We start from the raw sequence: 15,894 nt of genomic DNA on the forward strand, positions 1-15,894 counted from the left end.
CCTTTGATTTAAACCTCTGTGTACAGCAGGTATGCCCCCAATTAATGTGCACATATGGAGTTTAATTTTTCATAAAGTTTTAAATAAAACAAAACAAATGTTGTCATGTTCTATTACATAGGCATATAATGTCATATACATAAACACATATGAATACATTTGTCTAAATCATATACCCCATAAATGTTACTTTTTGAACAATTGTAATGTAAACTTTGTAGTCTGTCTTTTTTATGTATAAAAAGTTACAGGGGGCCAGGAGTTTGGCCTAGTGGTAGAGTGCTTGCCTAGCATGCATCAAGACCCAGGTTTGATTCCACAGTACCATATGCATTGAAAAAAAGCTAGAAATGGTGATGTGGCTCAAGTGGTAGAGCTCTAGCCTTGAGTAAGTCCAAGGACAGTGCCCAGGTCCTTGAGTTCAAGGCATAGAATTGGCAAAAAAAAAAAAAAAGTTGCAGTACCTTCATTTTTATCTTTTCCAAAGTAAGCATTCTCCATTCCCCTGAAGAGGATTGTCTGGGGATTTTTCTAGTCTTTAGCTAAAAGATCTCTTTTTAGCATATTGTTTACTACACCTTAAAAAAAATAATTTGGTTGAAAGAGAAGTATGTGTTGGATCAAAATAATCCCTGTGATTATTTGTCATTGCTTTAGGGTTGTTTGAATGTTCTTAAATTTTGCTGCTGCTTCTTGACCCCTTGTTTTTATTTTACAGCTTTATTTCATGTAAGTGTTTATTACTTTTGTGTTAGTTGAACCTAGTGTCCATAAATTTATGTTGATTGATGTTTATTCGCATTTAATGTAGATCTAGGCACAAGACTTGTCTAGATTATGGGAATGATATAGGAATGTTTCCAAAAATGCAAATAATCTATGGCATATAGTTTTAGTTTTTTCCTTTTTTTCTTCCCTGTCTACACACACACACACACACACACACACACACACACACACACACACACACACACACACACACACACACACACACACACACACACACAGAGTTTATAGATGTATATACAAAGGATTTCAGTTGTATTATTGATCTTCCACTTCTCCGGGAATGAGTAATTTTTCAGTGTTACTTTGGGATTCTTCTTTTATTGCTACAGTGGGTAGCAGTGGCCATGTCACTCTATAGTCTTTTTCCACATCAGAACAAAAATTGTGGTGAATTGGTTCTGTCTTTATTCAGAAGGTTCTACTGGTAAACACAGACCTGATTAGTGAATTAGTTGTGTTTCCTCAGAAAGTCTTACTGGTAAACACAGACAGCCTACATGCTGGAGGCATGACTTGTTAGTCTATTAAAGAAAAACAGCTCATTGAGAGTAGTCTTTGAATTATTTTATTTTATTTTTTTTATTATTTTTTTTGCCTGGGGCTTGAACTCAGGGCGTAGGTGCTCTAGCACTCTCCCACTTGAGCCGTACCTCCACTTCTGGCTTGACAGTTAATTGGAGATTAGGGTCTTACATAGGCTTTCCTGCTCCAGCTGGCTTTGAACTGCCATCCTCAGAACTCAGCCTCCTGAGTAGCTAAGATTATTAGGTATAAGCCACAAGTGCCCGGCTTGAATTCCTTTTCTTTTTCTTTTTTTTTCTTTTTTTTAAATCAAGAAATTGTTGAGGCTGTGAGTGTAACCTAGTGGTAGAGTGCTTGCCAAGCATGCACTAAGCCCTGGGTTCGATTTCTTGGTACCACATACACAGAAAAAAGCCATAAGTGGTGCTGTGGCTGAAGTGGCAGAGTGCTAGCCTTGAGCAAAAAGTGTCTAAGAACAGTGCCCAGGCCCTTAGTTCAAGCCCCAGGACTGGCAAAAAAAGAAAAAAGAAAAAAAAATTGTATCTGATCTGCTAGATAGTGCAACTCACTATTATTTACTATAAAAATAACACTATTAGGGAAGAGATGTAGTTCTGAGGCTTTTCACAAAAGTTTGGACATTAGGTCAGTATGAGGTACTGGGCACAAGTTAACAGGGTCAGAATGATTTGAAAGCCCATTCAAGCCCATTCTTTGGGTACTTTTTGGCCCCTTGATTCAAGTGTTGCTAGTGATATATGCAGATTTGAGGATTTTTTAAGCATATAAATAAACAGCCATTCTGAAACTTCATGACCTCATGGGCTCCTTAATACTTACTTATTCTCTCCTAAAAAAAACCCAAAGAAACTTTTGTCTGCATGAGCTATATGTATTGATATTATATGAAAAATTAATACTGATGAAATTTGCAAATGCTTATTTAGTAATTATTTTAAAAACAATTATAAGAGGGCCGGGAGTTTGGCCTAATGGTAGCGTGCTTGCCTAGCATGCATGAAGACCTGGGTTTGAGTCCTTGGAACCACATATTTAGAAAAATACAGGAGTGGTGCTGAGGCTCAAGTGGTAGAGTTCTAGCCTTGAGAAAAAAATCCAAGGACAGTGTTCAGGCCCTGAGCTTAAGCCCAAGACTGCCCCCCCCGGAAAAGAAAACCCCAAAAACCCAAAACAATTATAAGACTTATAAGTTATGGTGGAATGTAACTTTTCCATATGAAAAAAATTGAGAAGAGGGATAGTTTTAAATTTTTGTTCTAAAAACAAAAATCAAATGAGGTAGATTACCATGTTGGCCTCTATATTAAGTCTGTTGCTATTTCACACATTATATATAACCTTTGGGCCTGCGAGAGAATTAAAATGTACAATGAAGTAATGTTTTAGCATGATTATGAAAATGTATTTGACCTCACAGATCCCATATTTTTATCAAATGTATGAAGTAGTTATTTGAATGAGATACATGTTTAAAAAAGTTAATTTTGTTTCCTATAATAATTTGATGGAATAGAACATTTGACAGTAGAAATAATTTCAGAAATGCATTCCTTTTGCAGAGTCTTTTAAGCTGTGTAGGAAATAAATGTATCAACCTGTTGCTGATGTTCTTGCATCCCTCTTTAAATCAGTTGAACATAGGGAGAAAATACTTAAAAGACCAAGGATTTTTTTCCCCCATTTCTTTTTTAGTGTTGCTTTAGCTTTTAAACTATTTTTAAAAAAGATAACCAATGTGATAGAAATCCAACATGTGTCCTTAGACATTGTTTTAGTTATCAGTAACTTAAAGATACTTATTAAATATTTTATGCTAATAATTATTTCTTCTTAAAGCATCAAAACTTTGAAGAACAAATGCAAGGCATGAAGACTCAGTTAATTCAGCTAAGTACCTTACTTCGATTATTGGACAGTGGCTTTTGTAGTTACTTAGGTAAGTTTAGCAAACTATTATCTACCAAATTGGAGGACACACAGAAAAAACATAAGAACTCTTAAAGATAAATGCTCTACTGCTATTGGTTTGATTCCCCTGGAGATAAAGTATAGATAATAAGACTGAAATGTATGTTATGTTAATTCTGACTTAAAGCTTTTTATTCTTTTGTTTTTGGTGAATTTAAAGGAAGTTTGCTTGTATATTTGTATTGTTTCCTTAAACTGATAGAATGAAATTAAATGTATAGGGTTTCTAATGACCCAGGATTTGAAAAAAAAATTGTTTGAGAAAGACATCACTGTTCTGACATAATTAGTTTAAGAATAAACCACATTTTTTTCCCCCTCTCTGTAGAATCTCAGGACTCTGGATACCTGTATTTTTGCTTCAGATGGCTTTTAATCAGATTTAAAAGGGAATTTAGTTTTCTAGATATTCTTCGATTATGGGAGGTAAGTTCTAAAATTATTATATAAATATAGAATTATGGTCTTTTTTAACATTGCAAAGAAGATATTGTAAATACATTAATTGGGGAGAAGCCAAGTTCCTAAATTTGAGTGTATTATCCATATTTAGAAAATGTAGAAACTAGCTTAAGCAGTTGAGAGTCAGATGAGAATAAGAGGCCCTGACTTCAGGCCCTAACATAATAAAATAAATATGTAAATAAATAAGAACAAGTATTACTATTGTTTGTTTGAGTATAAGCTTTGATTCCATTTTTGTCAAAATTAGGGATATGTATAAGTTCTAAAATGTAGAGCTATTAAAGGATTTTTACAATATAACTGAATTAATTTTATCTAGTATTTAGCTTTTATTTTTCCAAAAAGCTGAAGATTTATGTGTGAAAATGAAGATTCCAAAAATAAAATACTGAAAATGTATTTAATTTTTATATCTTAAATGTGCCTTATTACTGTAACTCATTAATAACAATATCATATGGTTATGCTCAGTGATTTGTTGTAGTTATCCAAAGAGTCACATTTCTAATACATCAGATGTCAAAGTTACTTTGTAGGTAATGGTAAGACCACTTCATTCTACATTTACTAATAGAAAAACAGTGAACTGTCGCATGCTTTAAAGTTCAGCACTTACCTGATAGGATAATATTTTAGAATGGATACCATTTACAAAATAGCTGTTTTTTTTTAACTAGGTGATGTGGACTGATCTGCCTTGTAAAAATTTCCATCTCCTTCTCTGTTGTGCTATTTTGGAATCAGAAAAGCAGCAAATAATGGAAAAACATTATGGCTTTAATGAAATACTTAAGGTATTCCTCTATTTTAGATTTCTAGCATTTTGGGCTCTTTACTCTGTTCAGTCGTCTTCATGAACATTTCCTTATAGTGTTAAGAATTGCTTCAGTGAGATAAATTGTATCACTAACTAGCACCTGATTCTAGAACTGGATTTCTGAGCAAACCAGATTAACAAGTATATATTGGACAGTTATTATTATTATTATTTTTTACCTATCTGGCTAGGAAGAAAAGGAAATGTTAACAAGTACTCTTTGTGGTTTAGTTAAAAAAAAAAAAACTAGTTCTTTGCTTATAACTTTGAGTTGGCAGATTTGGGACAGCTGCTAGATTCAAAGTTCTGTAAATGTAATAGCTATTCTTTAGCTTTAAAACTTGGAATGATCTAATGAAAGTACTGTTGGGTTTCCTGTGTATTTCTAGTATATGGATATCTTTATTTTAAGGGTTTTAATTTTGCAGTGGAATATATCTGGTGGTAAATTGTTTATACAGCAAAGTATAATGTACTTTTCTTTTTGATTATCATTTTATTTTATTGATGTTTTTAGCATATCAATGAATTGTCCATGAAAATTGATGTGGAAGATATACTTTGCAAGGCAGAAGCAATTTCTCTACAGATGTTAAAGTGCAAGGTAATACAGTATTCCAAATAATTGCAAGCTTACTTATTTTTTGCTCTTTTCTGGGATAAAGAAAGGTTTTCTTGTTTCAATTAAAATAAGTGCCAGTGTTAAGAAATTAAGGGAAGATACAAAAAACATTAGCCAATTCTTTGTTTACCATTATTCATTTACAGCATTTAATTGAAAACAATTGACTAATCATCTAAGACAAGAAAAAATAATATAGCAAAATAGTAAAAGTATTTCTGTAATAAGACTATACATTACCCAACTTAATGAATACAGAACAGGATTTATTATTAAATATATAATATCCACAAATAAAGACAGATGCTAATAAGAAATAATTAATAGCATTAAGTCTATATCATGGAATTTGTATGAAGTAAGTTTTTAATTACTTCTAGAAAGAAAATGTAAAGAATTATCAGTATACTTTTGGCATATTTTGATTTTTGCATCTTACTTTGTATTGTTTTGGTGTTGGTCCTGGGACTTGAGGCATTGTATCACTTGTCCATGTTTTTAATCTATCTTATCTTTTCCCTCCCTCCCTCCCTCCCTCTTGTCAGTCCCAAGGCTTGAACACTCAGGACCTTGAGCTTATTCAAGGCTAGAGCTCTACCACTAGAGCCGCAGCACAGCTTCTGGCTTTTCTGTGTTGTGCATGCTAGGCAAGCATTCTACCACTAGGCCAAACTCCTAGCCCTATAACACTTATTTCTATGAATATTTATTTGATAGTTATTCTGTTGTAAAACAAGTCAATAATTTGCTTCTTTAAGGAGTTTGTGTTTATTTAGGGCAAAGATGATATAAATAAGATAATAAAATCTGGAGAAAATTTGAAGAGAACTAGGAACCACATTGAAAAGAGAGATGGGGGGAGAGGGAGAGATAAGGGACAGAGGGGGTGGAGAGAGAGACGGGGGGGGGGGGGAGGAGGAGAGAGATAGGAGGGGGGAGGAGAGACGTGGGGGGAAAGAGGGGGAGGGAGGAGAGAGAGACAGAAGGGCAGAGGGAGAGACAGGGGGGAAGAGAGAGGCAGGGGAAGGAGAGAGAGACAGAGGGGGGAGGGAGAGGGGGAGAGACAGAGAGAGACACAGAGACAGAGAGATAGAGAGACAGAGAGACAGACAGAGGCAATCAGACACAGAGACAGTCAGAGAGGCAGACAGAGACAGAATGGCAAAGAGGCAGAGAGGCTGAGAGATGCAGAGGCGCAGAGACAGAGACACAGAGAGAGAGACTGTGACTGACTGAGACAGACTGACTGACAGTCAGAGGGAGAAGGGGGCACAGAAGGGGAGGGGGACAAAGGGGGAGGGGGACAGACAGAGAGAAAGGAAGTGATGGTTAGGCCAGGCAGGAGTGGTTCTCACATGTAATGCAATGAGGTTTGAAAAGTCTGTGAGATTCTTACCTTCAGTTAACTGCCTAAAAGCCAGAAGCTGTGGCTCCAATGATTGAGCAAAAATGCTATGACAGTGTTCAGGCCCTGAGTTCTAGACCCAGTATCAGTACAGTAAATAAATAAATAAATAGAGTGAATAGGTAGGTTAAGTAGGTAGGTCGGTATGTAGGTAGATAGATAAATAGATACATAGAGAGATTGATAGGGTTTCGTAGGTAGATGGATAAATAGATACATAGAGAGATTGATAGGGTTTCATCTGAAAGTAGAGATTGATTGATAAATTGATAGGGTTTCATCTGAAAGTAGAGAATGATGGTGAGAGAAGAATGTAAATACTAGAATAAATGCTCAGTAAGTTTCATATTTAGTAATCAAAATAGTCTTAAATAAAAGTGTTTCTTTGTGATTAGTTTTCCTTAATGTGAGTAAAGATCTTGTGTTAATTTTTCATGCCAGGAATTACCACAAGCAGTCTGTCAGATCCTGGAGCTTCAGGACAGTGAAGTTACAACACCAGATTCTGACACTGGTGAAGATGAAAATGCTGATGTGACCGATTCCACGCCTGCGTTTCAGAGTAGCACCTTGCCTGCCCTTGCCGCCAGTGGAGATGTAGATGACAGTCTGACACAGATATCAGTGCCCTCAAATGTCAGCAGATTGACACCTGCATGATCATTTGTCTTGCCTTTTTTCTTTTTTTTTTTTTTTTTTAAGAGATACTTTGTTGAAACTTTTTTCAAGTACTTGAAAAGTGGGTATTTAAAATCTTGGTATTGATCATGCTTTAAGATTTATGGAAAGACAGTGTACTGATGTTCTTGCATTAAAGCTTTACAAAGTTTTAAACTAATTATTTTTGTAGTTACTTCTGCCAAATAGCCTTTCCCTTCAATAACATTCCTTACTATTTTTATAGGCAAGTACATTTATTTTCTTGCCGATAAACTGGAATTGGATAAATATTACAAGTGGATGAGTTGGAAATTATGCACTTTGAAAAACATTGTTTACTTTTTAAAAGCAGGTTTGGAATTTGATTAAATTAAATGGCGAGAGTCTTTATATAGCATTCTAAGTGAGAAGTAGATTGTTATCCAGTGATGAAATTAAAAAACATGGAAATTTTCTATTGTTTACAATAGTATTCAGCTAAAATATTTATGCTGGTTGAATGTGATTTAAATTGGTGATTTAAATTGGACATTTTCTTCAGTGCAATTTAATGTATAGTTAAAGAACTATTTCAACCAGTATAAGTGGATTGGCAGTATATTTTTTACATTGGACCTTTCTTCACTTGTATATAAAGACTGTATAAATACTATTTATAAGTATAAAAAAGGATAGGCATATTTTCTTTAAATAAACTTGATGATTTATATAACCTGATTCTTCAAAATTGATACATGGCTTCAATATGAGATATTTTTCAAAACTATTTTCTTAACTAAATATTAAATTCATGAGACTACAGTCAGACCTTTTACCTGATGTAATTTTAAAATTACTACTTGTAACATCATTTTACTAATAATGTGTATTATTTTTCCTAACCATTCATTAACTAATCAGGTCTTTAAATTTTTATAACATACTCTGAAAAAATGTTGTGTCAAAAATTTTAAGATGCTATCATGAGTCTGCTTTTTTGTATGTATGAAGCTGTTTTTTTTACCATGCAGTATTGCATGATTTTAAGTTATGTATAATTAGCATAACTGATTCCGTTTTAATTGTAATTTGTTAACTCTTGTACATATCATTAAAATAAACTTGAAGTTGAAGTAGTGTTTTCAGTTAAATTACACTTAGGAGTAGTCTGCTAGTTCTTTACCAGTATCACAAAGACAGAATATATCCAAATATCTCATATTTTTGTTCTGAAAAAAAATCATCTGAATAAGTCATAGTAGTGATAAAGACACGTGATAATTCCTTTTGTAAAGGCAAATGTTTTACATCAGCATGAAAATGTGTATTGTGTGGACTTGGAGGACATAATTACAGTATAGTGTCTTGCTGTAGTTGATGGTGAATGCAAAATACAAGTTGTGGGATTCTAAAATGGCCCAGCAGATAGATCCTTCTGTCCTCCAGAAATGTAGAAACCAAAGGAACTTTTTTCCTTGTTGAGTATTAAGTGACAGTCATAAGAGTAGAACCATTAGGTTTTAGTTTTTAATATTGTGTTATCGTTCATCAGTTAATAATGAGTAAGCCTATTCAGAAAAAATAGTAAACTGATGGAAGACTCAGCATCTCCAGCTTTTCATTTCCTGATATTGAGGAAATTGCTTAGAACATCTTGATGTCCTCCTTGTTCTTCCTGGACAGTGGCATTTTGGGTTGTTTTCTACTACGTAATATGATGTCTACTTCAGATTTAAGAAAAATCTTAATACATTTTATAAACTTCAGTCAAGTTTTCATATAAAACTACTATTGAAGTTTATTGAAACTTACACTGAGCAGTATGTATTTCTATAGTACATATTTGAATGGAATTAATAATACAGTATTGTGGTAAAGTCCTAGGCCACAATTAGAAAATGCTGTGTGAACTTGAGCTGCTAAGGTTGTTAGGATATATAGTTCAGGTATACGTTGGTCTGTCTTTTTAAAAGTTTAAGTTTGCACTTGTGTAAAATGTGTGCTGTATTCTGTATCAAATTGTAAAACAGTTTCTAAAGTTTTGATAATTTCATATGTTTATGTTCTTCAGCTCTTCATTAATAGACAACTTTAGACTTGATTATTAGAGCCTAAGGCTTGTTTGAACAGTAAGGAAACAGCCTATTTGGTAGTGAGTGCTGCTTATTGAGCTTGACATTGCCCAGGGTTTTTCTGTATGCCAACTAATTCATATGGGAGGTTCACATGATCATGCCCATTATTAAAGTTAGGTTATATGAAGCAACCTAAATGCTTATCAAAGAACTTAGAATTTCATTTATATGCTGTTAATAACCAGTTGTTAATAACCAGGGTGACATCATTCTAGTTTGGGCCTTTTAAGACCTGAGGACTGAAGAATCATTTAGCATGAGGCTAGTAAATTTTTGTTTTACTAATGCCAGTGATTTTATATGCTGAACCTCAATATATCAAGTGCTCATTCCTAGGTCCTTGGTCAGTTCTACTTCCGATCTGCTGAATGAGAATCTTTGAAAGTGATACCAACCTTTTTACCTTTTAGTAGGTATGTAGGTAATTTCTTCTGCAGTTTTAGAACTATTAGCACATGTGTTTCATTCACTAACATTTTGATTTATAGTCATATACACATCTTAAAAGTTTTAAGCATTAGTTTCTTGAATTTCTAAGGCCAATTTGCTCAATTTTTGCTTGCCATTTTTAGTAAAAAGTGACTTCAGTAAAAAGTCATTTCAGTCTGCTTTATGTAGGCTGTCTCCTTAATTCTAATATTTTGAAGAAAACTAAACTTTCAATGTCCCTTCTGAATATCTAACAATCATAAGGTTTCAGTAGCTGGTGTCATATGATGCTATACACCCAGGTATTGGTGGGTGGTGATTAAATAATTACCATTTGAACAATGCTTCTATTGAGATCTTACCAGATTTTCAGTTGGATGTTTTTGAGGATTGTTGTAGTTATCGGCATTTACTTTGTAAATAGACTCCTATTTAGTAGCTATCCATCTAAACAGCAAAAAAAAAAAAAAAAGTGTTGCCCTTAACATGGTAGGAGAGAAATGGATAGTTTATATTGCACATATTTCTGAAATGATATCTAAAGCACTTTGCACCCATGGGAAATTACCCCATTGATTAACGCAATGTAAAGAAAAAATAAAAGTCTTTTCTAAGATCTGTCAGGATCAAGGGTATCGTATTTGCCTAATCTCCACAGATGAAATTGAAATGTTAGAATAATGAAAGGTCACTTGTTAAATACACCTTAGCTTAGCTGTGATCAATGAGCAATGGAGTCTGATTCAGCTTTTTTTTTTTATTAAAAAGATTAGTGACCACAGTGATGGACTTCTGTTGTGACTTGGCAATAGATATTTCCAGCACCAGATTAATCTGAAGGTGGAAGACCCAGTTAGATCATTTTAAAAATAAATACAGCAGTGTGTAGATGCATTAGACATTACATGGTCTCATTGCACAGGGACTAGAATCTCTTCTGTGGTTCACAGATTGACTTTGTAAAGCAGATGGTTTTCCAGTGTGGAGCCATCATAGCTCTTCTGAGTACCCAGCATTTGAATTGCTAGGTAAGCGCTCTACCACTAGGCCAAACTCCCAGCTGGTAAGTAGATTTTTGCAATTGAGGAGAAACCCAATTGATAGTTCTAGTTTCTTCCTATTTTACTAATACTGCTTTCCAATCTTACTTTAAACTTTATTTAATGTGAATCATACCTAAGTTTTATGGACTGGTAAAGGTGGGAGAAAAGAGTCTCATGGATACAACTTCATAACTACAGCATACAGAATTTGCTTCATGAGTTTCAGCAATACTTTTTTTTTGTCTTGGGTCTTTAATTCTGGGCCTGAACACTGTCCCTGAGCTCTTGACCTCAAGGCTAGGGCTCTACCACTTGAGCCACAGCACCACTTCTGATTTTCTGGTGGTTAATTGGAGATAAGTCTCTGGTTGTTGGTACCCAGGCTGTCTTTGAACCTTGATCCTCAGATCTGAGCCTCCTGAATAGCTAGGATTACAGGGGTGAGCTACCAGTGCCTGGCTGGCATTACGTTTCTTTAGGGAAGGGACCTAAGGGGATGGAAAGTCATGCAGTCGATGCAGAATCCTGGAGCCACCACACAATTCCTTTTCCTGTTTTTTTTCCTTTTGATCTCAGCAGAACTAAAATGTGCTCACTCCAGGCATGAGAATACATCCATCCTCCATTAAAATAAAGGGAGAAACACCTGTAGAAAAGATGATTACTACAGGGATTTCTTTCTCTATTCATTATTGTAATTGTCTTTTAAGTATTAGGGTCCTAAGATTTTCAATGGATTCAAATCAAGAGCATCTTTTTTTAAATTTAAATTTTAAATTTTTTGTCGGTCATAGGGTTTCCTGGGTCTGGACACTGTACCTGAGTTCTTCAGGTCAAGGCTAACACTGCCAGAACTGGGAAGCATGGTATTAATCTTAATGAATTTGAAACAAGTGTTGAATTCTGGGTAAGAACACAGATTTGAGGTTCAGTTTAGGTGGAAGAACTTGTGGAATCACTGCTTAGTTTTATGGCCATTGCTTCTGGTTTGAGTTTCTATGTGGGCATGATGCCTACTTCACTTGTGAGGGGTAAATGGAGCATATGAATTCTTTAATATTCCTGGAATGGTGTATCATCAACAAATGATACTATTATTATATATCTCTTATAAATAAGCCATTGATTTTCAATAAACCTTAGTTTGATTCTTAGCCCTGCTCAACTCCTAAATAGACATTGCATTAACACAATCTTTTTTTTTTGCCAGTCCTAAGACTTGAACTCAGGACCTGAGTGCTGTTCTTGTGCTTTCTTTGAGCCACAACCATCATTTCCAGCTCTTTCTAAGTATGTGGGACAGAGGAATCTAATCCCAGTCTTAGTATGCTAGGCAAGCACTCTACCACTAGGCCAAGCTCCTGGTCCCAATTAACACAATCTTAAAGCTTGTCTTTCTCCCAATCATACCACATTGCTGGTACAGCCTTGGTATACCCTTTATTTCCCTTCTTGCTAAGGTTATTTGATCTTAAGTTTGAATCATGCATTCTGGTTTTATCTGAGCCACTGCCTCCCTATAACACTCTCTGCTGCACTTCAGTTTTTGTAGTTGTTTTTTTTTTTTGTTAGTTGTGTGGCTTGAACTCAACCTGGGCGCTGTCCCTGAGCTCTTCAGCTCAAGGCTACCCCCCTACCCTTGAGCCAAGCCCCACTTCCTGTTTCTAGAGGAAGAAGCCAGCCCGAACTGGCTTTGAACCTTGATCCTTAGATCTCAGCCTCCTGAGTAGCTAGGATTACAGGTGTAAGCCATCATGCCCAGCTTCAGTTTTTATCTTCTTTACATTGCCTTACATATTTTTACTTTCTATCCTCCCTTTGTGAAGGTTATTATTAAAACAAAGGACACAAATCTAAATATTTCATATTTTGACTATCGATAAATCTGTGCCTCAGACCCATCTTATTAGCCAATATAGCAAATAATCAGAAAAAGTAAACCCTAAACTGAAAGTCTGCGAATACTTAGGGGCAGGAGAGTGGAATTTTGTAATGTCTCAAATTTTTTATCTCTCCTTTGCGTTGTTGCATTATTATTATTATTATTATTATTATTATTATTATTATTATTTGGTTGGTTGTGGGGCTTGAACTCTGGGCCTGGGCACTGTCCTTGAGCTCTTCAGCTCAAGGCTACTACCCTGCTTCTTGCTCCACAGGGCCATTTTCCATTTTCTGGTGATTAATTGGAGATAAGAGTCTCAAGGAATTCTGTATTGGGGCTGGCTTTGAAACATGATCCTCAGATGTCAGCGTCTGGAGTAGTAGCTAGGATTACAGGTGTGAGCCACCAGCACCTGGCTTTGTTGCCTAATTTTTTAAGTCCACTTGTGTATGTTTAAGTAACTGCATTAGCCATGTATGTAATATTTTGTAAATGTCTTGAAAATAAAAGTGTTATAGAAGTCTGAGTTTCTTAAAAGTGCCATTGCAAGCTTATTTCCTTTTATTGATTAAATAATCTAGTATTAAACCATGGCCAAAAAGTTTAACTTATTTTAGTGTACTATGTATTCAAATTATATAAGTTAGGAGTGGATGCTTATTTTTTGCTGAGGAATCTGAAGTACATTATAAATTGAGGAGTGAATATCACTGGGGGAAATCCGAGCAAACTGATCATTAGGTTGGCTCAAGCTCATCCCTTTGTACTGCTTTCAGCACAGGGATAATAAATGAAGACTTGTGACACAAATGTGGTAGACTAGAATGTTGGCTTAGAACAAAGAAGAAGCTGGGCACCAATGGCTCACGCCTGTTATCCTAGCTACTCAGGAGGCTGAGATCTGAGGATCATGGTTCAAAGCCAACCTGGGCAAGAAAGTTGAAGAGACTCTTATCTCCAATTAACCACCAGAAAACTGGAAGCGGCACCGTGGCTCAAAGTGATAGAGCACTAGCCTTGAGCTGAAGAGCTCAGGGTCAGTGCCCAGGTCCACAGTTCAAGCCCCACAACCACTACCACCATCAATAAAAACAAAAAAATACCAACAAACAAAACAAAAAAAATTTTTTTTCAAGAAAAATAAGTAGGACTTATTGAATAAGTAGGCTTATTGAAAGCTAATGGCTTATTTATAGGATATAATAATTGACGGTTTTTATGATCAATGTCACACACACACACACACCCACACACACACACATACATGATTTCCATAGGATTTGTTACATGAAAACTGTCCCTTCTGCCTATCATTTTCTCTCTGCAGTGGCAAGACTTCTGACTTTCTGCTGGTTATTTTGATGTTTGCATCCACGTCTCTCAAAATCTTCCCCTTGGTCAGATTTCCTAAAGAGTACCTTTTATACAGCTTGAGGGTATATTCCTGCCGTCAATCTTCTGAGTCCTAGGAGCTTCAATAACTAGTATGTATCTTCTTTTAATCATTGTCTCTTGTGCTTTTAACCATGCCTGGTGCTTTTGAAGTACAGAGGCCTTTGTTTTATCCTTTCCAGAGAGTAACCTGCATTTATCTGCCTGTGAAGCAGGAAGAGAAAAAGGGGACTTGGCTTGGCTATCTAGAAGAGAAATAGGTTTTGGCTGCTTGAAAAAGTCAGGTTTATGTAGTGTAAAATTCACTTTTAAATTGTACAGTTTGGTGAAGTTTGATGTAGTCACAGAGTTATGTAACTATCACCAATATCTACTTTTTAAAAATGTGTTTTATTACCCATTATCTCACTTTGTTATCTGATATATTGGATTTATTTGTATTTGGTTATTTGAAATTGGATAGGGAAGGGGGGAAAACCAAGACGGGGTGGGAGGGGAGGGAGGGTAATGGGTACCAAGACATGTGAAAGGGTATCAATGTATATGAATTAATGCACCTTCTATCTGGCAAATATCATGTAACCCTTTTATTAATTACAATAAAAAATAAAAAAAGAATTACAGAGATGTGCCACGATACTGGCATGTCATTATCAAAGTAAAAAAATGTATTTTATTGTCAGGGTAATGTATAGAGGGGTTATAGTCATTCATCAGGTAGTGGGTGCATTACTTCTGGAACATTGATACCCTTTCTCATGTTTTTGTCACCTTACCAATATCTACTCTTAGAACACTTTCACTGCTCTTAACCCTATGTCAATAACTACCTTCCCTTTTTTTGTCCTTCAGTTAGTCCCTGCCAACGCATGTGCTTCCCAACACCCCCCAACCTCCACTACAGGGGATTAAACTTGAACCTAGGAAAGCATACTACCATTTGAACTATGCTTACAGTACTATTTTTTTTTGTTTTTTTGCCAGCCCTGGGGCTTGAACTCACGGCCTGAGCACCATCCTTGGGCTTTCCTCAAGTCTAGTGCTCTACAACTTGAGCCACAGCACCCCTTCCATATTTCTCTTATATATGTGGTACTGAGGAATTGAACCCTGGTCTTCGTGCATGCTAGGCAAGCACTCCACCACTAGGCAAACTCCTGGCCCCTAGTTCTGCTTTTAAAAAGTTTTTTTTTTTTTTTATTGCCAGGGTGATGTATAGAGGGGTTACATTTGTCAGTTAGTATATTACTTCTTGAACATTGAAACCCTTTCCCATATTTTGTGTTGGTTATGGGGCTTGAACTCTGGGCCTAGGTGTTGTCCCTGACCTCTTCAGCTCAAGGCTACTGCCCTACCCCTGAGCCACAGAGCTACTTCTCATTTTCTAGAAGTTAACTAGAGATAAGAGTCTCCTAGATTTGGTGCCTGAGCTGGCTTTGAACATGGATCCTCAGATCTCAGCCTCCTGAATAGCTAGGATTACAGGGGTGAGCCACTGTTCCCAGCTTCTTCCCATGTTTTTCTCCTACTTTTTCTTCCCTTACCCCCTCCCAAGTTGTAAAATTCATTTCCAACAGACTATCTTGTGAATATCTGCCAAATTGATTCACCCTTTGTCCTTTGTCTCATCCTCTTGTTTTCCCCCTTCTTTCCGTATTTCAAATAACTAAATGTAAATATATTATACCAATACCAAAGTAAGATACCATAACAGGGAATAAATCATAAAGGGGGAAAAAGAGAAAAGAAATAACTTCACATA

The 15,894-nt window shown here is 35.7% G+C and overlaps 1 protein-coding gene across 1 annotated transcript in view; it reads left to right on the forward strand.

Annotated features, from left to right (window-relative positions):
• The window catches only part of Tbc1d15 (TBC1 domain family member 15), a 58,775-nt gene extending 51,328 nt beyond the window's left edge, over positions 1 to 7,447 (forward strand). The window contains exons 13-17 of the mRNA XM_090328260.1: positions 3,169 to 3,268; positions 3,629 to 3,726; positions 4,443 to 4,559; positions 5,100 to 5,186; positions 7,051 to 7,447. Of these exons, the coding sequence (XP_090184386.1) occupies positions 3,169 to 3,268; positions 3,629 to 3,726; positions 4,443 to 4,559; positions 5,100 to 5,186; positions 7,051 to 7,269 (621 nt within the window). The 3' untranslated portion in view covers positions 7,270 to 7,447. The remainder of the gene's footprint in view (positions 1 to 3,168; positions 3,269 to 3,628; positions 3,727 to 4,442; positions 4,560 to 5,099; positions 5,187 to 7,050) is intronic.
• The last annotated feature ends 8,447 nt before the right edge of the window (positions 7,448 to 15,894 follow it).

The sequence above is a fragment of the Megascapheus bottae genome, chromosome 2 (genome assembly GCF_031878675.1).
Source record: "Megascapheus bottae isolate mThoBot1 chromosome 2, mThoBot2.hap1, whole genome shotgun sequence".
Lineage (NCBI taxonomy): Eukaryota > Metazoa > Chordata > Mammalia > Rodentia > Geomyidae > Megascapheus > Megascapheus bottae.